This window comes from Chrysemys picta, chromosome 1 (genome assembly GCF_011386835.1).
Source record: "Chrysemys picta bellii isolate R12L10 chromosome 1, ASM1138683v2, whole genome shotgun sequence".
In the NCBI taxonomy this organism is placed as follows: domain Eukaryota; kingdom Metazoa; phylum Chordata; order Testudines; family Emydidae; genus Chrysemys; species Chrysemys picta.
This window is the reverse complement of record NC_088791.1, coordinates 27,967,923-27,984,604: the sequence shown is the minus strand read 5'-3', so window position 1 is coordinate 27,984,604 and position 16,682 is coordinate 27,967,923. Positions and strand designations below refer to the sequence as shown.

At 41.8% G+C, this 16,682-nt stretch overlaps 1 protein-coding gene across 13 annotated transcripts in view; it reads left to right on the top strand.

Annotated features, from left to right (window-relative positions):
* Positions 1–16,682, top strand: part of SRPK2 (SRSF protein kinase 2) — a 255,110-nt gene that overhangs the window by 81,351 nt on the left and 157,077 nt on the right. For 5 of the 13 annotated variants that reach the window (XM_065559982.1, XM_065559907.1, XM_065559857.1 and 2 more), the window contains one exon: positions 9,106–9,169. The exons of the other annotated variants lie outside the window; for them this stretch is intronic. Coding sequence is in view for 4 of the 5 variants with exons in the window: in XM_065559907.1 (XP_065415979.1) it covers positions 9,132–9,169 (38 nt within the window). In the remaining variant the exon portion in view is untranslated. The remainder of the gene's footprint in view (positions 1–9,105; positions 9,170–16,682) is intronic. 13 annotated transcript variants of the gene reach the window in all.

Below are 16,682 nucleotides of genomic sequence, written 5' to 3'. Positions count from 1 at the left end.
GATGACGGTTAGAGAGAGACTGCAGCGGGACTCTGTCCTCCTGCCTCCGGTCCTGCAGAACATCCACAAGGCACCGGAGCGTGTCCGTTTGCTTCCTCATTAGTCCAAGCAGCGTTTGAGTCGCCTGCTGGTCTTCCTGCCGCCACCTCTCCTCCCGTTCGCTGTGTGCTCGCTGGTATTGCGACATGTTCTCCCTCCACTGGGTCTGCTGTGCCGCCTTGGCTCGGGGGCAGCCCATAAGTTCTGAGAACATGTCGTCCCGTGTCCTTTTCTTTCTCCGCCTAATCTGCGCCAGCCTCTGCGAGGGGGATGCGAGAGTAGGTCAGGAGACATTCGCAGCTGTGGGATGGGAAAAAGGGAGTAAATTCCTCACAAGATAATTTTTTGTGAACAATGAACATAGTCTTTCTCTGTGAACAAGACCATGCACAGCACCTATCACATGTGCACTCAGGACAAGGTCGAATTTTCGGCCTTCGCATTCAGTGCCTGGGGTCTTGCAGTGGAGATCAGACAAGCGGGGCAGGACAGCGGAATTCGGATAGCAGGCTGACATGGTAAGCCGTAGACTTTTGGCTGCTTAAAACTTAAATTATAGCTGTGCCCTCCTTTCACGTTCAAAGCAATGCTCCTGTCGTTGGCCAGTTCCTGCTGCCGGCAATCCAGCAAGCATGAACTCTGCCCCTTTCCCACCCCCTCACGGCTGTCCCCGGGAAAGATTCCTGTATGCTGCCCCTCTCCCGCCTCCACCGCGTGGCTGTAAACCGCCGGTGAGAGTTCTGTAAAGGAACAGGCAAGCAGTCCCAATAGTAACATTCCCTTAATTCTAAGCAGGTCACCATGAGCGACATCACTCTGCTGAGAATTTCTGAGACCGAGAAAGAACGCATGCTGCGTGAAAGCCAGCAAAAACCAGGGCCGTATGCCGCCATGCTCTGCAAGGCAATGATCCCAGAGTACTTGATGATAGCCTGGCGAGGAAAAGTTTTCTACTATGGAGAACACAATAAGGCCACTCTCCCCAGGAACCTCATGCAAAGGCTTTCCAATTACCTCCAGGAGAGCTTCGTGGAGATGTCCCATGGGGATTTCAGCTCTATCGCCGGACATATAGACCTTCTTTTCCAGTAGCTGCACTGGCAAGGACTAAAAAGTAGAGTGCCTAGGGCAAACTAATCATGATAAACCGGACATGGTTAGATTCTTTTGCAGTAATTGCACTGCCAAGGACTAAAATGATAAGCGCCTAGGGCAAACAAATCATGAAAAACCCATTGATAATACTCCTGTTCTGTTCAAAATAAATGTTTACATGTTTAAAACACTTACCGACTGATCCTTCCCCTGATTCAGGGTCCGGGTTAACGCCTGGGGACGGTTGGTAGGGGATCTCTGTGAGGGTAATGAAGAGATCCTGGTTGTCTGGGAAATTAGCGTTGTAAGTGCTGTTGACTGCCTCCTCCTCCTCCTCACCTTCCTCATCTTCCCCATCCGCTAACATCTCCAAGGAAGCGGGCGTCAACAATATCCCATCCTCAGAGTCCACGGTCAGTGGTGGGGTAGTGGTGGCGGCCGCACCTAGAATGGAATGCAGTGCCTCGTAGAAACGGCATGTCTGGGGCTGGGATCCGGAGCGTCCGTTTGACTCTTTGGTCTTCTGGTACGCTTGTCTCAGCTCCTTGATTTTCACGCGGCACTGCGTTGCATCCCGGCTGTATCCTCTCTCTGTCATGGCTTTTGAGATCTTCTCGTAGATCTTTGCATTCCATCTTTTCGATCGTAGCTCCGAAAGCACAGACTCATCGCCCCACACAGCGATCAGATCCAAGACTTCCCGATCAGTCCATGCTGGGGCCCTCTTTCTATTCTGAGATTGCATGGTCACCTCTGCTGGAGAACTCTGCATCGTTGCCAGTGCTGCTGAGCTCGCCACGATGTCCAAACAGGAAATGAGATTCAAACTGCCCAGACAGGAAAAGGAATTCAAATTTTCCTGGGGCTTTTCCTGTGTGGCTGGTCAGAGCATCCGAGCTCGGACTGCTGTCCAGAGCGTCAACAGAGTGGTGCACTGTGGGATAGCTCCCGGAGCTATTAGCGTCGATTTCCATCCACACCTACCCTAATTCGACATGGCCATGTCGAATTTAGCGCTAATCCCCTCGTTGGGGAGGAGTACAGAAATCGAATTTAAGAGATGTCTTAAATAGTTCTATGTCGAACTAAATAGCTTCGTTGTGTGGACGGGTGCAGGGTTAATTCGATTTAACTCTGCTAAATTCAACATAACCTCCTAGTGTAGACCAGGCCTTAGTGGCTGTGCATCTCCCCCCTCCCCCCCACGCACTTCTGAGTTAATTTCTTCCAGTTACAGTTTAGATTGTAAAATCTTCATGACAGGAGCCATGTCGTTTAATTTGTTTTGTAAACTGCCATTTACATTGATGGTCTAGCATACAAATAAAGATATATATATATATATATATATATATATATATATATATACACACTTTGTTCTAGAATACTCCTGCCAGTCAAGATGCACAGCTTTCAATTAGTTTGCCTCTTTCCCAACAGATGGTAGTAAAATGAGTGATCAAGACATTTAAGTAGGCTTGCTAACAGATAGCACCATGATACGATCATAAGGTAGGCTGCCACCTACACCAGGGCATTCTTGCTGGAATATTTGACAATATTTGACTGGTTAAAGAATAGGCGATCAGTTGATTTGACATTATTTGACAGCTCGGTAAACTGGCTTACCAGTTAGTACTATATTTATGTTGGCTGCTGTGTTTAATTGTCTCTCTAATTTTTTGTCCTCTGACTTGCATTGGAAAGCTCGTTTGTTCTCCTAAGGTTTATCTTAGAATGATGGCTAAGAAAGTGGTGGGAGAGTTCTGGTTTCAGAAGGTTTGATAGCATAGCAGATGTGCATAATGGCTGTTTAAAAATTGGTGGCATCACTGTGGTCTAGAATCTAAGCTTTCATTTAAAAAGAAAATTCTTCCGCAGTGTTAATCTTCAGAATGTGAACCACATGTGAAACAACACAGTGATGTGTGCCTAAATCTGGAGACAGCTTGAGACAATAGCTGTGAGAGAAGCATGAACTGCTTTCATTTATCCCAAAGAGAGTTGACTCTGAAACTCAATGATATTAATTTAAGTTTTAACTTAATCAGTAATGAATTATTTAACCATGTTAGCAGGAACAAAATGCGATTTCTGCTTACATGTCATTGCACCCGATGGCAGATATTGAGATACTTAGTTGTCAGAGGTTTGAGGGTTGTATGTTAATTCTGCCTCCTCTTCCAGATTTGTCACTTTCACCTTTATCTAAAAGGGGGAGTTTATATGTTCTTCCCCAGTAAGGCTATGTCTATAGTTGAATCGCTACAGTGACATAGCTTCAGCATTGCATCTGTGTTGTTGTAGCGCTTCAGTGTAGACACTTACTACAATGGTGGGAGGGATTCTCCCATTGCTGTAGGTAATCCACCTCCCCAGGAGGTGGTAGCTAGGTTAATGGAAGAATTCTTCTGTCAACTTAGTGATGTTTATACGGGGAGTTAGGCTGACTTAACTGTGTCTATCGGGTAGTAGAATTTTCACAACCCTGAGAGATGTAGTTATGTTGATATAACTTTTCAGTGCAGACTAGCCCTAAGACTCCACTGTCTTCTGCATACAAAAATCACTGCTCGTTCTTACTTGCTGCTAAAGCCCCAACTGTCTCCTACTCAGCTGTCAAAATCTCCAGCTTCCTTCTCCTCCTCCCAATAATTTTTACAATGGTTATTAATTTTCAATACAGACAGCATAAAATAAATTTAATTTGATATCCAAATTAAATGAGGAAAATGTGTACTAAATTAAATTATTATAAGGTTGAGGCACAACTGGTTGAAAAACCATGTTCAAAGAGTAGTTTTCAATGGTTTCCTGTCAAACTGTGAGGCTGTATCTAGTGGGGTGTCCTGGGTCCAGGACTTTTCAATATTTTCATTAATCACTTGGATAATGGAGTAGAGCATATATTTATGAAATTTGTGGATGACACCAACCTGGGAGGGGTAGCTAGCACTTTGGAGAATGGGAATAGAATTCAAAATAGCCTTGATAAATAGGAGACTGGATCAAAATCAACAAGATGAAATTCAGTAAAGACAACTGCAAAGCATGACCAGTTAGGGGGAAAAAAATCAAATGCACAAATGCAAAATGGGGTATAACTGGCTAGTTTGTAGTACAGCAGAAAGGGATCTGGGGGTTATAGTAGATCACAAATTGCATATGAGTCAACAATGTGGTGCAGTTAGGAAAAAGGCTAATATAATTTTGGGGTGTATGACCAGGAGTGTGACATTGTAAGACACTGGAGGGAACTGTTCCGCTGTGTTCGGTACTAGTGAGGACAAAGCTGGAGTACTGTGTCCAATTTTAGGTGTCACAGTTTAAGACAAATGTGAGCAAATTGGAGAGAATCCGGAGGAGAGCAACAAAAGTGATAAAAGGTTTAGAAAACCTGGCCTATGAGGAAAGGTTAAAAAACTGGGAATATTTAATCTTGAGAAAAGAAGTCAGACTTGATATCAGTCTTCAAATATGTTAAGGTCTGTCATAAAGAGTGTGATGGGTTGGACCCCCGTCCAGGATGCCACCTGATATACTGGGGTCCCACTGAGCCCGTCCATTCCACTAGACTTCTCTAGCACACACACAGGTAAGGCCACACCCAGCTGCAGACACAGACTGAAATCAGTCTGTGTGGGAGGACTCAGCTCGGGAATTTACTCAGCACTCATGAGCACACCTCCTTTCAGGTGTAAACCCCAAATTATATTGACTTGCTGTAACTCCTTGCTTACCGTTGTAGTTATGTTCCTGAAAAATGCTACTTTAAGCTAAGTGATATTAAGCGAATCCAATTTCCCCATAAGAATTAATGTAAATAGTGGGGGTTAGGTTCCAGGGAATTTTTTTTCGCCAGACAAAAGACTATATATAAATAAAATATATACACAGTGTAACAGTTTCATATTGTACACAGCAATTATGATTATGAAGCTTGGTTGAGGTGGTGGAGTCAGAAGGTGGGATATTTTCCAGGGAATGCCTTACTGCTAAATGATGAACTAGCACTCGGCTGAGCCCTCAAGGGTTAACACATTGTTATTAATGTAGCCTCACACTCTACAAGGCAGCACGAATGGAGGGAGGAGACACAGCATGGTAGAGAAAGCCAGAGACACACACCGTGTGTGTGAGAGAGCCAGACACACACACCGGGGCGGGGGGGAGCGAGGGAGAGACTGAGACACACACGGTGTGTGTGTGTGTGTGTGTGTGTGTGAGAGAGAGAGCAAGAGATGTGCATTGCCCCTTTAAATACGCTGACCCCACTCTAAATACACTGCCTTTTTAAGTAGATCAGCAAGTTGAGACAGCAGCTGCTGCCAGCAAGCTCCCTCAGTTCTGAGCCCTGTCTCTCTCTCCTCCCTCACCCCAGCTCTGTGGAGAAGGGGTAAAGGAGCGGAGGGCCGCAGGAGCGGGACACCCTGACATTAGCACCCCTCCACAAAGCAAGCAGGAGGCTCCCACAAGCAGCTCCAAGGAAGAGGGCAGGAGCAGCACATGGCCGTGGGGGGAGGCTGCCCACAGGGAACTTAGGGGAGTTGATAGGGGAGCTGCCGGTTCACCCTGGTTCCAAGCCCCCCAACTAGCTCCAGCAGACTGCTCTTTCTGCAAGCAGTGGAGAAAGCAGGCAGCTGCCAAACAACATTATAAGGGAGCATTGCGCAACTTTAAACAAGCATGTTCTCTAATTGATCAGCAACGAAACAACGTTAACTGGGACGATGTTAAGTGAGGAGTTACTGTATAGTCTTTAATTACTTGATCATTTACTATTTGTTTCCCTTGCAGGACTCCTGCCTCATTCAGTTAATGGGTAGTTATTCAATATTTCTTTTTGTCTTCCTCATTCAGTTTGTGGCCCCAGGTGTTACTTTTGATTGGGTGTTTTATGGTGCTCTCATCCTCCTGTCTGAGTGATTTAGAAAATACTAATTAATTTATCTTAACAACACCTCTGTAAGATTAAACAATAGTATTATCCCCATTTTACAGCTGGGGAACTGAGCCACAGAGATAGTAGGGGCAAAATTGACCCATGTCCACTAAATTTGGGTGTCCAACTTGAAATACTTATAGTCTATTTTTTCAAAATATTTATCCTTTTTTTTATAGAACTTTACATATTCAAAGCACAGCTCCAGTTGACTTCAGTTGTAGTAATTGGCATTTCTGCAAATCTGACCCCAGGGGTGTCACGTTGGGCACCCACAAAATGGGGAACACACAATTAGTAGACAGCTGTGAACATTTGAGTTTGAGAATTATTCAGCATCACATAGGGACTGTGTGGCAGAGGCAGGAGTAAAATCTAATTATCCAGGGTGTCATTCAACTTCCTTAACCATAAGACCATCCTTTCTCTTCCTGCGGTCCCCTGCCTCAGTCACTACGATAACCGCCTACTTCATTACACCACCATGATTCATTCCCAGAGCACTATCCATTCGGGGTGGGGGGGGGGGTGGCAAAGTATGTGACATGAATCTGTATCATAATGAATATGCATATAATGAATGGGGACCAAATTAAGATTGCACAGGCAACCTGAATTCTGGCATTTTCTAGCTTGAGTGCCTGAGTTTGTAATCTGATGTTCTTTTAACATAGACTTTTGGCTGTCATATCCTCAAGTGTGTATTTTTATTTTGTTTTTAAACAAACTGGAAAAACAGAAATTCTGCAATATGGAACCATACTGATTACCAGCTTGAGTCATCAGCAGATTTTGGACCTTCAGATCCACAGTGTAGAGAGACCTCTACCACTTGAGCTAACAGAGTGGTAGAAGTAGTTGGCTGTTGTCCTGTCCTCTATGTGGACCAGCCAGTAGAGGGGATTGAGACACATGCCTTGCCAGTGGATTTCGCTTCTGTTTGCTGACAGCAGAGGGGTGTAGCGATTTAGGACTCCTGGGTTCAATCCAGGTTCTGTCTGGAAGGGTTCTCTAATGGTTCTAGATCCTTGTGCCCCTGCTTTCCCTCTTCCCCTTCTCAGCCTGTCTCTGCTCCAATATGTCCCATCCCAACACTCCTGTCCCTGTCCCCATTGGATCCTGTCCCTCCTCCCTCTGCTCCTATCCATACTCCCACATCTTGATTTCTGCCCTCCTTCATCTCTGCTCCTTTCTATCTCCTGCACAGGTCCCAGTTCTTGTCCTTCTCTGCTCCTGTGTATCCCAGCTCCTGCTTCCCTTCCCACACTGCCTGCTCCTACCACCCCCTTCATCACTTCTGTCCAACCTTATGCTTCAGTTCCTCCGCCTCTTCTGTTGCATGTGGCTCCTGCCCCTCTCAATTCGTTTCTCCCGTCTGGTTTCTGCAGCTCCCTCCCCTTTGCTGCTCACCCCTTTGCATTTGAATCAAATTGCTTCCTCCTTCTTCCTGCCTGGAGACATCAGGGGCACATGCAAGTACATCTCGTTTCTTATCTTTGCTCCCTGAATGGCCCCTAATGGCTGGGAGAGGCAATAGCAGGGAAAATCATGCTCGGTCCCTGAATGCCCATGATGGAGTATGCTCAATGCAGACAGGGACTTTGGAAAATTTAGCTACCAAATTCTAATAATCCTCTACTGAGCATGTGTAAACTGAGACTTTTTGGAGGCTTATAACTTAGCCAAATTTGTGCAGTTTGGGGAAAGCAAAAGACACATCCCAGACAGCAAGGTGACCTCCATCCTATTTCTTGCTTAATTTCAAGCCCTTGGTCCAAAGCATGGTAATGCTAGAGCTTCTTAATGAATTGGTTGTAAGTTTTTATTTTAACATGGGAAAAACATGCTTTTTCTTAATCTCTTGCTCAGAAATGGCTGAACTTTTTTTCAGCTGAAACATAAATGCAGTACCCTGAGGCAAATCCCTGACATGGAAAATTTCAGCCTGAATAGTTAAAGTTTTAGAAAAGTTATAAGCAATTGAAAACAGGGTCTTAGAATGGGAAGTGTCAAACAACATTAAATATACGTAGTGCTTCCAGCTCTGCTATAATAGGATTTTAAGATTATAATCAATCAACTTTATTTTATGATAGTACCCTTTGGTTTTCATCTGAAACATTTAAATAATAGACCTTCTGGCTACATAATCATCTTAAATTATTTTTAAAACCATCCATGTGTATTTGGTTTTGAGATCTCATGAAATAGAAATCACAGATGGTATGGGGTTATTTTTCCCCTCCCCCCGTAGTCTGTTAGTAAAATTGATCTGGCTCTCAATATTTCTGTTCTAAATGGCATTGTCAGGCCATTTCTTTTAGAACAAGTATTATGTATCAGCCCCGCTCGGCTAATGGGTGTTGCTGTTCATTGGTTGTGAGCATTAGGAGGGGCAATTAAGGTATTAGGAATAAAAAATTGAAGGTAAATTTAAATTTGGCCTTCAAAGTGTATTTGAAAGAGCACCCTGTAATCTTAACTTAAGAAATTCAGATATTAGAATATGCTGTTTATGATTTCTGATCTATATATTAAAGTAGTGATTAAATACTTCATTCTTTGTGACAAAAATAATTCAAAGAGCCATATTTTTCAGGGCTTTTGGAATGAAGATTCAGAAGGGTAGTAAATATGTTTAGGTAGCAAAGCTGCAGAATAATTTACTTCCCAAACTATTTGTTTGATTTTTTTTTGTAGAAGCTGGAATTTGTGCAGCTGTTTGTAATTTGTTATGATAAGAATCATCTAGTAAATATGTTAGCTCAACCTCAAAAGAGTAACCACCCCTCTGCTTAAAAGAAATGGTACTTCCTGCTTTCATAAACAGTCATGTGCATAGTTTAGCAAGGCCTGATGCCTCTGGAGCTTTTTCGTTTTGAGCACCATTGAATCAGTCCTTACAGAAGTACTGTGAATCTTGTGGCCTCATTCTGAACAAAAGGGATTAGGAAAAAATCATTTGATAATAAGACTTTGGAAAGCAAGGGCAGGCAATCTTGGTTGTGAATATTTTCTGATTTTTCCAGAAATCAAGCAGAAGATTGAGCTGCTGATGTCAGTTAACTCTGAGAAGTCGTCCTCTTCAGAAAGGTACAGCTACATCTCTTGCATGAACAATTAATGGTGTAGCATTGCAAAGAAGCAGCATAGGGCATTTTTTTGTTGTCAGTTTGCTAATATTGTTGATGTATTGCATGCGGGTTATTGTAATGTATTGATTGAATTTGTGTTTTTGGTTAAGCTTTGTGTCTTTTTGCAAAGGGTTATTGATTTTTGTTTTTAATGAAGTCTAATCAGCAGCAGCATGCAAATCATAATACAGCAGACTACTGGTTTATATATACTGTTGTTGCAGTCAGTCTGTACTATTTTTTTGTTTTCACCCAAAAAGCATCTTGATTTCTAAATTCAGTTTCAAAATTTGATTTTTTTTGTTTTGTATTGGAGGAAATCATTTTACAGTTACCAAGGTTGCTGTTAAATTTAGGTTAGTAGAAAATATAATTTGGTTAACCATTAAATATCCTGTTATGTTGAAAGGGAGTGTCCTTTGCAAATAGCTTAGGAATTGCAAACACACAAATTAGTCACATTCTGTAAGATAGATGTGGTGCTTCTTCAAGTCTGTGCTAGGAAATGGAACAGTCACTGCATGCAGTAATAATGGTTCATGCCTGCAGGTAAGGACAAAATGACTCAAGTGTTTTTAAAGCAATTATTTTATCTGTCAATCAGATTATTATAATTATAAGTAGCTGTTTCATTTTACATAGATATTTTAAAATATATTATTTTGTATTTTTGACATTCAGATTTTTGACATGCAATGTCCTCTTAGTGACTATTTTGGTGCTTTTAATAACCAAACCTGTTCAGTCCTGTTTTGCTTGAGATTTAATTTTAACAGAAACTTGTGTTAATAAAATTATTTCAACTGAGGACAACATAAGATCAATTCAAATCAAAATATTATTTGAATTAAATCATTTAATCTGTGTGCAGCTGAGTATTATATATTTTGGAAATGAGTTGCCAGAATTGTAATTAGTAATTTAGTACACCTAAGCAGGTGTGTTTAGCTGAAATGATGTTATCTAAAATGTATTTGAATGAATGGTTAAACATAATAAAACATAATGGCAGTGCACTGGAAATCTAAGTTAAGGGAACATAGGATAAAAGACAAATAATTAAAAATGAGAAAGTGCTATGGGGCAAGCATGGCTTTAAAAACAGTATGAGCAGTTTAATTGGATTTATGAGACTAGTGAGGGAAGACGTGAACTAAACCATGATATTGCTTTTCACTAGCTCTAGCATGACAAAATATCAGAGCAATGAGAGATACAGAAAATGGTGGGGGGAGTGGGTTGTTAAGTCACCTTTCCAAAATGGAGAAATGTAAGAAAAGCCTTGGGGTATTCTTGTGAGTATAAATTGAAAGTCATGAAGAAAAGGCCTAAGATGTATAAAATGTTTTGTTTATCCATCCCCCTGCACCTCGATATCATATAAATTGTAAATGTTAGGCCAAATAAATGGTGGTGGTGATAGGAGAGAGGATGATGGGGTGAAAGTAGTACAGGAAACAGGTGTTAACTGTGATTTTTAGAGCTTCTGTGAAGGGTACGGCGATGAAGTGGTGAATCCAATTAGAATATATTTTTAGCAGCTCGAATGCTATGACAAAACTGGTGACTGATCAAAATATATTGTTGCTCAAAATGTGTGTCAAAATACAGTATGAACTCTGGGAAGAAACTGATGGCTTACCAACATGAACCTATGTCTCTAAAGTATTGTTATACATAATTAGAAAAAGAGGAAAGGGTTTTAAAGATGCATTTTATGCTCATGAGCCATTAAAAATGCCATTGATTTAAAAAATAAATAAATTTGGCAAATGCATAGTTCATAAGTTGCTTCATGGTTTTAAGTATTTTAAGGAAAAAGGTAAATCTGAAAAGGTCAAGATAAAGATTAAAAATTGGATATTGTGCATGCAGAATAAACTTTCTACAATATTCAGAGATTTTTGAGCATTGTGAGATACTACTATTTTAGTGATTTGAGTTGACATTCATTAGTTACGCAGTTTATGGGGTCAGAAATCAGCAAATAAAGACTTTCACACAGTCTGTCAGATACAATATACTGAATTTATTCGCTACACAGTAGGAAACAATATTATCTATCCATCTAATATTATCTATCCTATTAACTTTCCTTCTATGACAGAGGTGGGCAAACTACGGCCCGCGGGCTACGTCCGGCCCGCGGGACCCTCGTGCCCAGCCCCTGAGCTCCTGGCTGGGGAGGCTAACCCCTGGCCCCTCCCCTGCTGTTCCCCCTCCCCCGCAGCCTCAGCTCACTGCGCCGCCGGCGCAATGCTCTGGGTGGCAGCGCAGCTGCAGAGCTGTGGGCTGATCTGGTGCTCTGTGCTGCGCGGTGGCGTGGCTGGCTCCAGCCAGGCGGCACGGCTGCCTGTCCTGGTGCTCTGGGTGGCGCAGCTGTCGGGTCGCCAGCCACCGGTGCTCCAGGCAGCACGGTAAGGGGGCAGGGAGCAGGGGGGGATGGATAGAGGGCAGTTCGGGGTGGTGATCGGGGTGGGGGTGTGAATAGGGGTCGGGGCAGTCAGGGCAGGGAACGGGGGTTGAATGGGGGTAGGGGTCCTGTGGGGGGGCAGTCAGGAAGGAGAGGGGGGGGTTGGATGGGGTGGCGGGGGGGCAGTCAGGGGACAGGGAGAAGGGGTGGTTGGATGGGGGAGGAGTCTCAGGGGGGGCAGTCAGGAATGAGAGGAGGAGTTGGATGGGCGGCGGGGGGCAGTCAGGGGTGGAGGATCCAGGGGCGGTCGGGACACAGAGTGGGGTGTGTGTGGATGGGGTAGGAGTCCCAGGGGGGCCGTTAGGGAATGGGGGGGTTGGATGGGGCAGGAGTCCTGGGGGCTGTCAGGGGGTGAGAAGCAGTGGGGGTCGGATAGGGGGCGGGGGCTGGGCCACGCCTCGCTGTTTGGGGAGGCACAGCCTCCCCTAACTGACCCGTCATACAATTTTGGAAACTCGATGTGGCCCTCAGGCCAAAAAGTTTGACCGCCCCTGTTCTATGACCTTTAAAAATTACAGTATAAAAAAGCTGTTTGGTAAAAGAAATCTATACTAACAAGTGGGTGACATTAAACAATAAAAGTAAGAGCATTTAAAGCAGGGGTTCTCAAACTGGGGGTCGGAACCCCTCAAAGGGTGCGAGGTTTATTATATGGGGGGTCACGAGCTGTCAACATCCACCCGAACCCCTCTTTGCCTTCAGCATTTATAATGGTGTTAATATATATAAAAAAGTGTTTTAAATTTCTAAGGGGGGGGGTCGCACTCAAAAGCTTGCTATGTGAAAGGGGTCACCAGTAAAAAAGTTTGAGAACCACTGATAGTGTTTGTGAAACTCTGTCCTTAACCTGTTGTGCACAGGTATTGAGTCTGGATATGGTATATACATAATGTTTATATGTAAAGTTACTGTTTGGGCACACATTCAGTCTTACGTTGTATTTTGTTTCCATTTTCACTTATGAATATAGGACTCCTCTGGTACTTTGAGCTGCCCAGTGGAAGATCTAAATGAGAGTCTCTGGTTTGGTCCCATGTTTTCCAGGCCAGGAGGGGTTAATAGAGGATGCTTGCACCCTCAGGGGTGGGGGGGGGGAGGGACGATGAGGGGGAGGAGAGGTTAAGATTTATGCATTGACACAAACTGTACCCAGTGCGAGTGGAAGGGATGAGGGAAAGATTGACCCTCTGCCTCTCTTCTCTTTGAAAAAGGTGCTTTGGTGTTTGCAGATTCTACCTGAGGAAAAGGCATGTTCTTTTTTTAAGATCAATATACTGTCCTGTCAGGCAGGAGTAATCCTTAGTAGGAAGAAGGTGGGAATAAAAATGAAAAAAAAATTGCTGTGTTTTAAGAAGGCTCAAATTCTTAAAATCCTGTTTTATGATCCTGGGTTAGTTACTATCTCTCAGGTTTCCTTCTTTTTAAGAGGCCCTGATATGAAGTGAAACTAACAAGGAAGTGTGATGATGGAGGCTTTAGGACAAGGAAGCCTCAAGTTGATTAGAAGGGCAACAACCTCAAAAAGGAAAGTAATACAAATATGAGACACTTTTTCCCTATGATTGGAATTACTTAGTTGGGATTCGGGGGCTACTAGATCAGCATTAAAATATTTTTTTTCTGTATGATCTTATTAAACATTTCATTTAGTAGACTCACTTAGATATAAATTTAGAAATGTAGAGTAGGGTGATAACTGCCCCAAATAAAGGGAAGTTTCAGCATATCCTCTGTGTTAACCTAAGTTTTTATTTTGCATGATTTTGAAGGACAGTCCTCCTTTAAGAGAAGATAACATTAATGAGAAAACATATTACAAAATCATATAATATTGGGAATATGCTCACTTACTGTACCTCTTGCCGTATCCCTCTCTGCAGGTAGCCTAAGCCTGCATTTTCTTTGGCTATTCAGTAGTGGATACATGAAGTTGCCAGCAGAGTTCTTACTGCAGCCATTAGAGAGCTGGGACCAGCAGTCATGGGGAGGGAGTCTGCTTTTCAAGAACCTGTAAAAGAAGGAAAAACATCATATTTACATCGCAAATTCCTGTCCCCCTTTTGTATTTATTTGGTGCATTCAGCACTTTAAGCTACAGCTGCACCTTTAGAAGTGTGGACGTGCGCATGCTTGTGTGTGCCTGTATATCTGTATATGAACCTATTTTGTAGAACTCCTTTCAGAGGATGCCTGCGGACTTTGCATTTTAAAGATAGAAAAGTCACTTCATTCACCTGTGTCACTTTACAATCACTGAACATTCCCTAATAAATTTAACACACAGTATATTAATCTTTCTCGTAAATTAGAACAAAGTGCTCAGTAAACTATGTTTACCGCTGTGATTTCTGGATCTGGAATTTGTGATCTGTCTTCTCATTGATGTAGTTTGACAAAAGGTGTTGTTGTGTAGCTAAAGGTCACTGACAAGGTTAATAGTTCTAAAATATTTAACCTAACCCTTATATCTTTTGCAGACCCTATATGTGTATTTTACTTTAAAATGAACTCACACTTCAATGCTCTTATTTATTATTATTATATTTTTAAAGATCAATATTATTCCTGCATTCATGAGCAGTCTTACAATAGCAAACCAGTGTATACGTATAATGTAAAAAATTGTGTTCAGGTACTAAGGTGTTTTATAAATAGCAGCAAGAGGAAAATATTTTCAGATCATAAAAATATCTTGACAATGTCTTTTTTTTTTTAAATCCAAATGTGCAGTATTATTGATGGGGATTGTGTAGGGACAGCAACTGGTTCTTTCTTGTATTTTATTTCCATTCATTTTGTAGCCTTGAGCCTTTTTCACTACTCTCTCTTTTTGTAATTGATCTATTCAGAGCAAATGAAATGTATGCTCTTGATGCATTTACATTCTCCCTAGATTGGTCCATCTCCAAGAATTCTGTCAGGAAGAAAGAGAAGTGAAAAGGAAATCTAAATTAATGAAAAAGAAGGTGGAGGCCTAGGACTGTCTCTAGTCTCCTTACTTAAGAAAATAACTTATGCTAGTTGTTGCAAGATCATGTTGTGAAAGGGGGTGGGGAGATTGTAGCGTTCTTTCAGGAATAGCAGCCAAGGTTTTTAAGGGTCCATAAAGTGAGTTGTGTGTTGTATGTATGTACACATTTCCCCCCCTTATACAGTATTGATGTAGAGTAGTGTCATTTGCTGATAACAAATAGTAGGGCTATGACATTCTCACAAGTGGATAAGTCAATTTCAAACAATATTCAGCTTACTATCTTTAATATGACATGGCATCAGTGTTAATGTGATATAAATATGTTTTGGAATAAGTGCTAGATAATGGTGCATTTCATGGTTATAACTATATTGGGGTTTTGTGACATCATAATAAGATTGAAGCCAGAATGATATATCATTTTCCTGGAGTTATGTGTTTGCTTTATTTTGACTTTCTCTAATTTTATTTAATGTGCTATAAAGATATTAAATAGGCAGCATTCACTTTTCCTCTTAACCCCTTTATCTTTTTGTCTTTATACTTCTTCCATGGTGGTTGTTCCATTTTTTTAACTAGAGTAATAAACAAAAGTAAGTTTCTAATTGGTTTAGTTTCTAATTCAGAACAATCCCAATGTGTTTTAAGAGCACTTCGCTCTTTGCTGTGCTGCTTTTAACTTTCAGTTTTTATTAAAGATAACTTGGGAGATGTCTGCTTTAGCGATTGTTCACCCTTTGGTCCATTCCTGTGCAGCCACAAGGGCTTGACGGCCCGAGAGTCCAACATTGGCACAGACTTGATGAACCCATTTTAATAGAGCATCTGCCTGTGGGCCACCTCCCTTCCTCGGTTGGTGGAATTTTATCTCGGATGTTACAAGCCACCGGGAGAATGGCGTTCGCTGGAACGTATTGTAGCATTCTCGTGACATGTCTGAAAAGTTTAAGATGCCATTTGCAGACAATGGCCCCAGTAGTCCGTAGGCCGGTGCGGCCGTAAACATCTGCATTACAAATAAAGTCATTCCGCTTTATGCCCAATATATGATGTTGGCATTTTGTGTCCACTGTGATTATACATTATATTTCACTTTTCCTTTTTAAAAATAGTGAACTGACATTGCTTTTAATACCACTTCATGTTGGGTTGCTTGATATGTAGTGTAATTTTCATGTTAAAACAATCAGCCTGTGATACCGTTAATGTGCCAGATTTTTAATGTTTATTTTAAGCAAAATATGAAAGGAGTACAGGCATGAGGAGTTCTGTTGTAATTCGCAATTGTGCTGATGTGAAAAAGCAGTGGAAATTGCATGTTTGCATGGTAAAAAATAGTAATTTATAGATAAGGTGTTCTACCCATGAATTAAAAACTTTCTGGACATCACAGTATGTTTAAAGGGCTTCTAAAAAGGACTTAAAGTAACATTTCTATGCATATAAATGTCTGTCTTAAAATCCTTTTATCTTGCAGTCTTCCAAGGTTTAAAAGTAAGCCATTGGAAAGTTGGAGATAGCCACTTTCTAGTATTGCTAATTCTGAAAGCTGGTAAGATATCCAGATTGTGAAACCTGTAACTAGTTCAGGACTGAATATTCCAACCTATGGCTTGAAATAGTGTAATTTTGAGAGGTAAGAAAAAACAACATTTTTCGCAGGTCCTCTCTTCCTAAATTTGTTCTGCCTCCTGGCAGCTGCATGCATGATATCCAAACTTCTTGACACCTTAACCTGCAGAGCATTAAAAAGTAAAACCCAACAAAATATTGAAACATTTCTCTGGAACCTTTTCTATAAGTAATTTTTTATTAGCCTGTTTCAATAGTCACCATCCAATGACAACCCTTCACATTCTTCTTGGCCCTGCCTCATCCATGATAGACATTCAGCACAGGGAGCCCCAGTTGCTGCCAACACTGCAGAGGTAAAACAGCCTTCATTTATTCTAGCCCAGCACCCAGTTTCTCTCAGGGATAAAATTCAGAAAAATTCCTGGAAGTGTCTTTATTCTCAAATGTGGC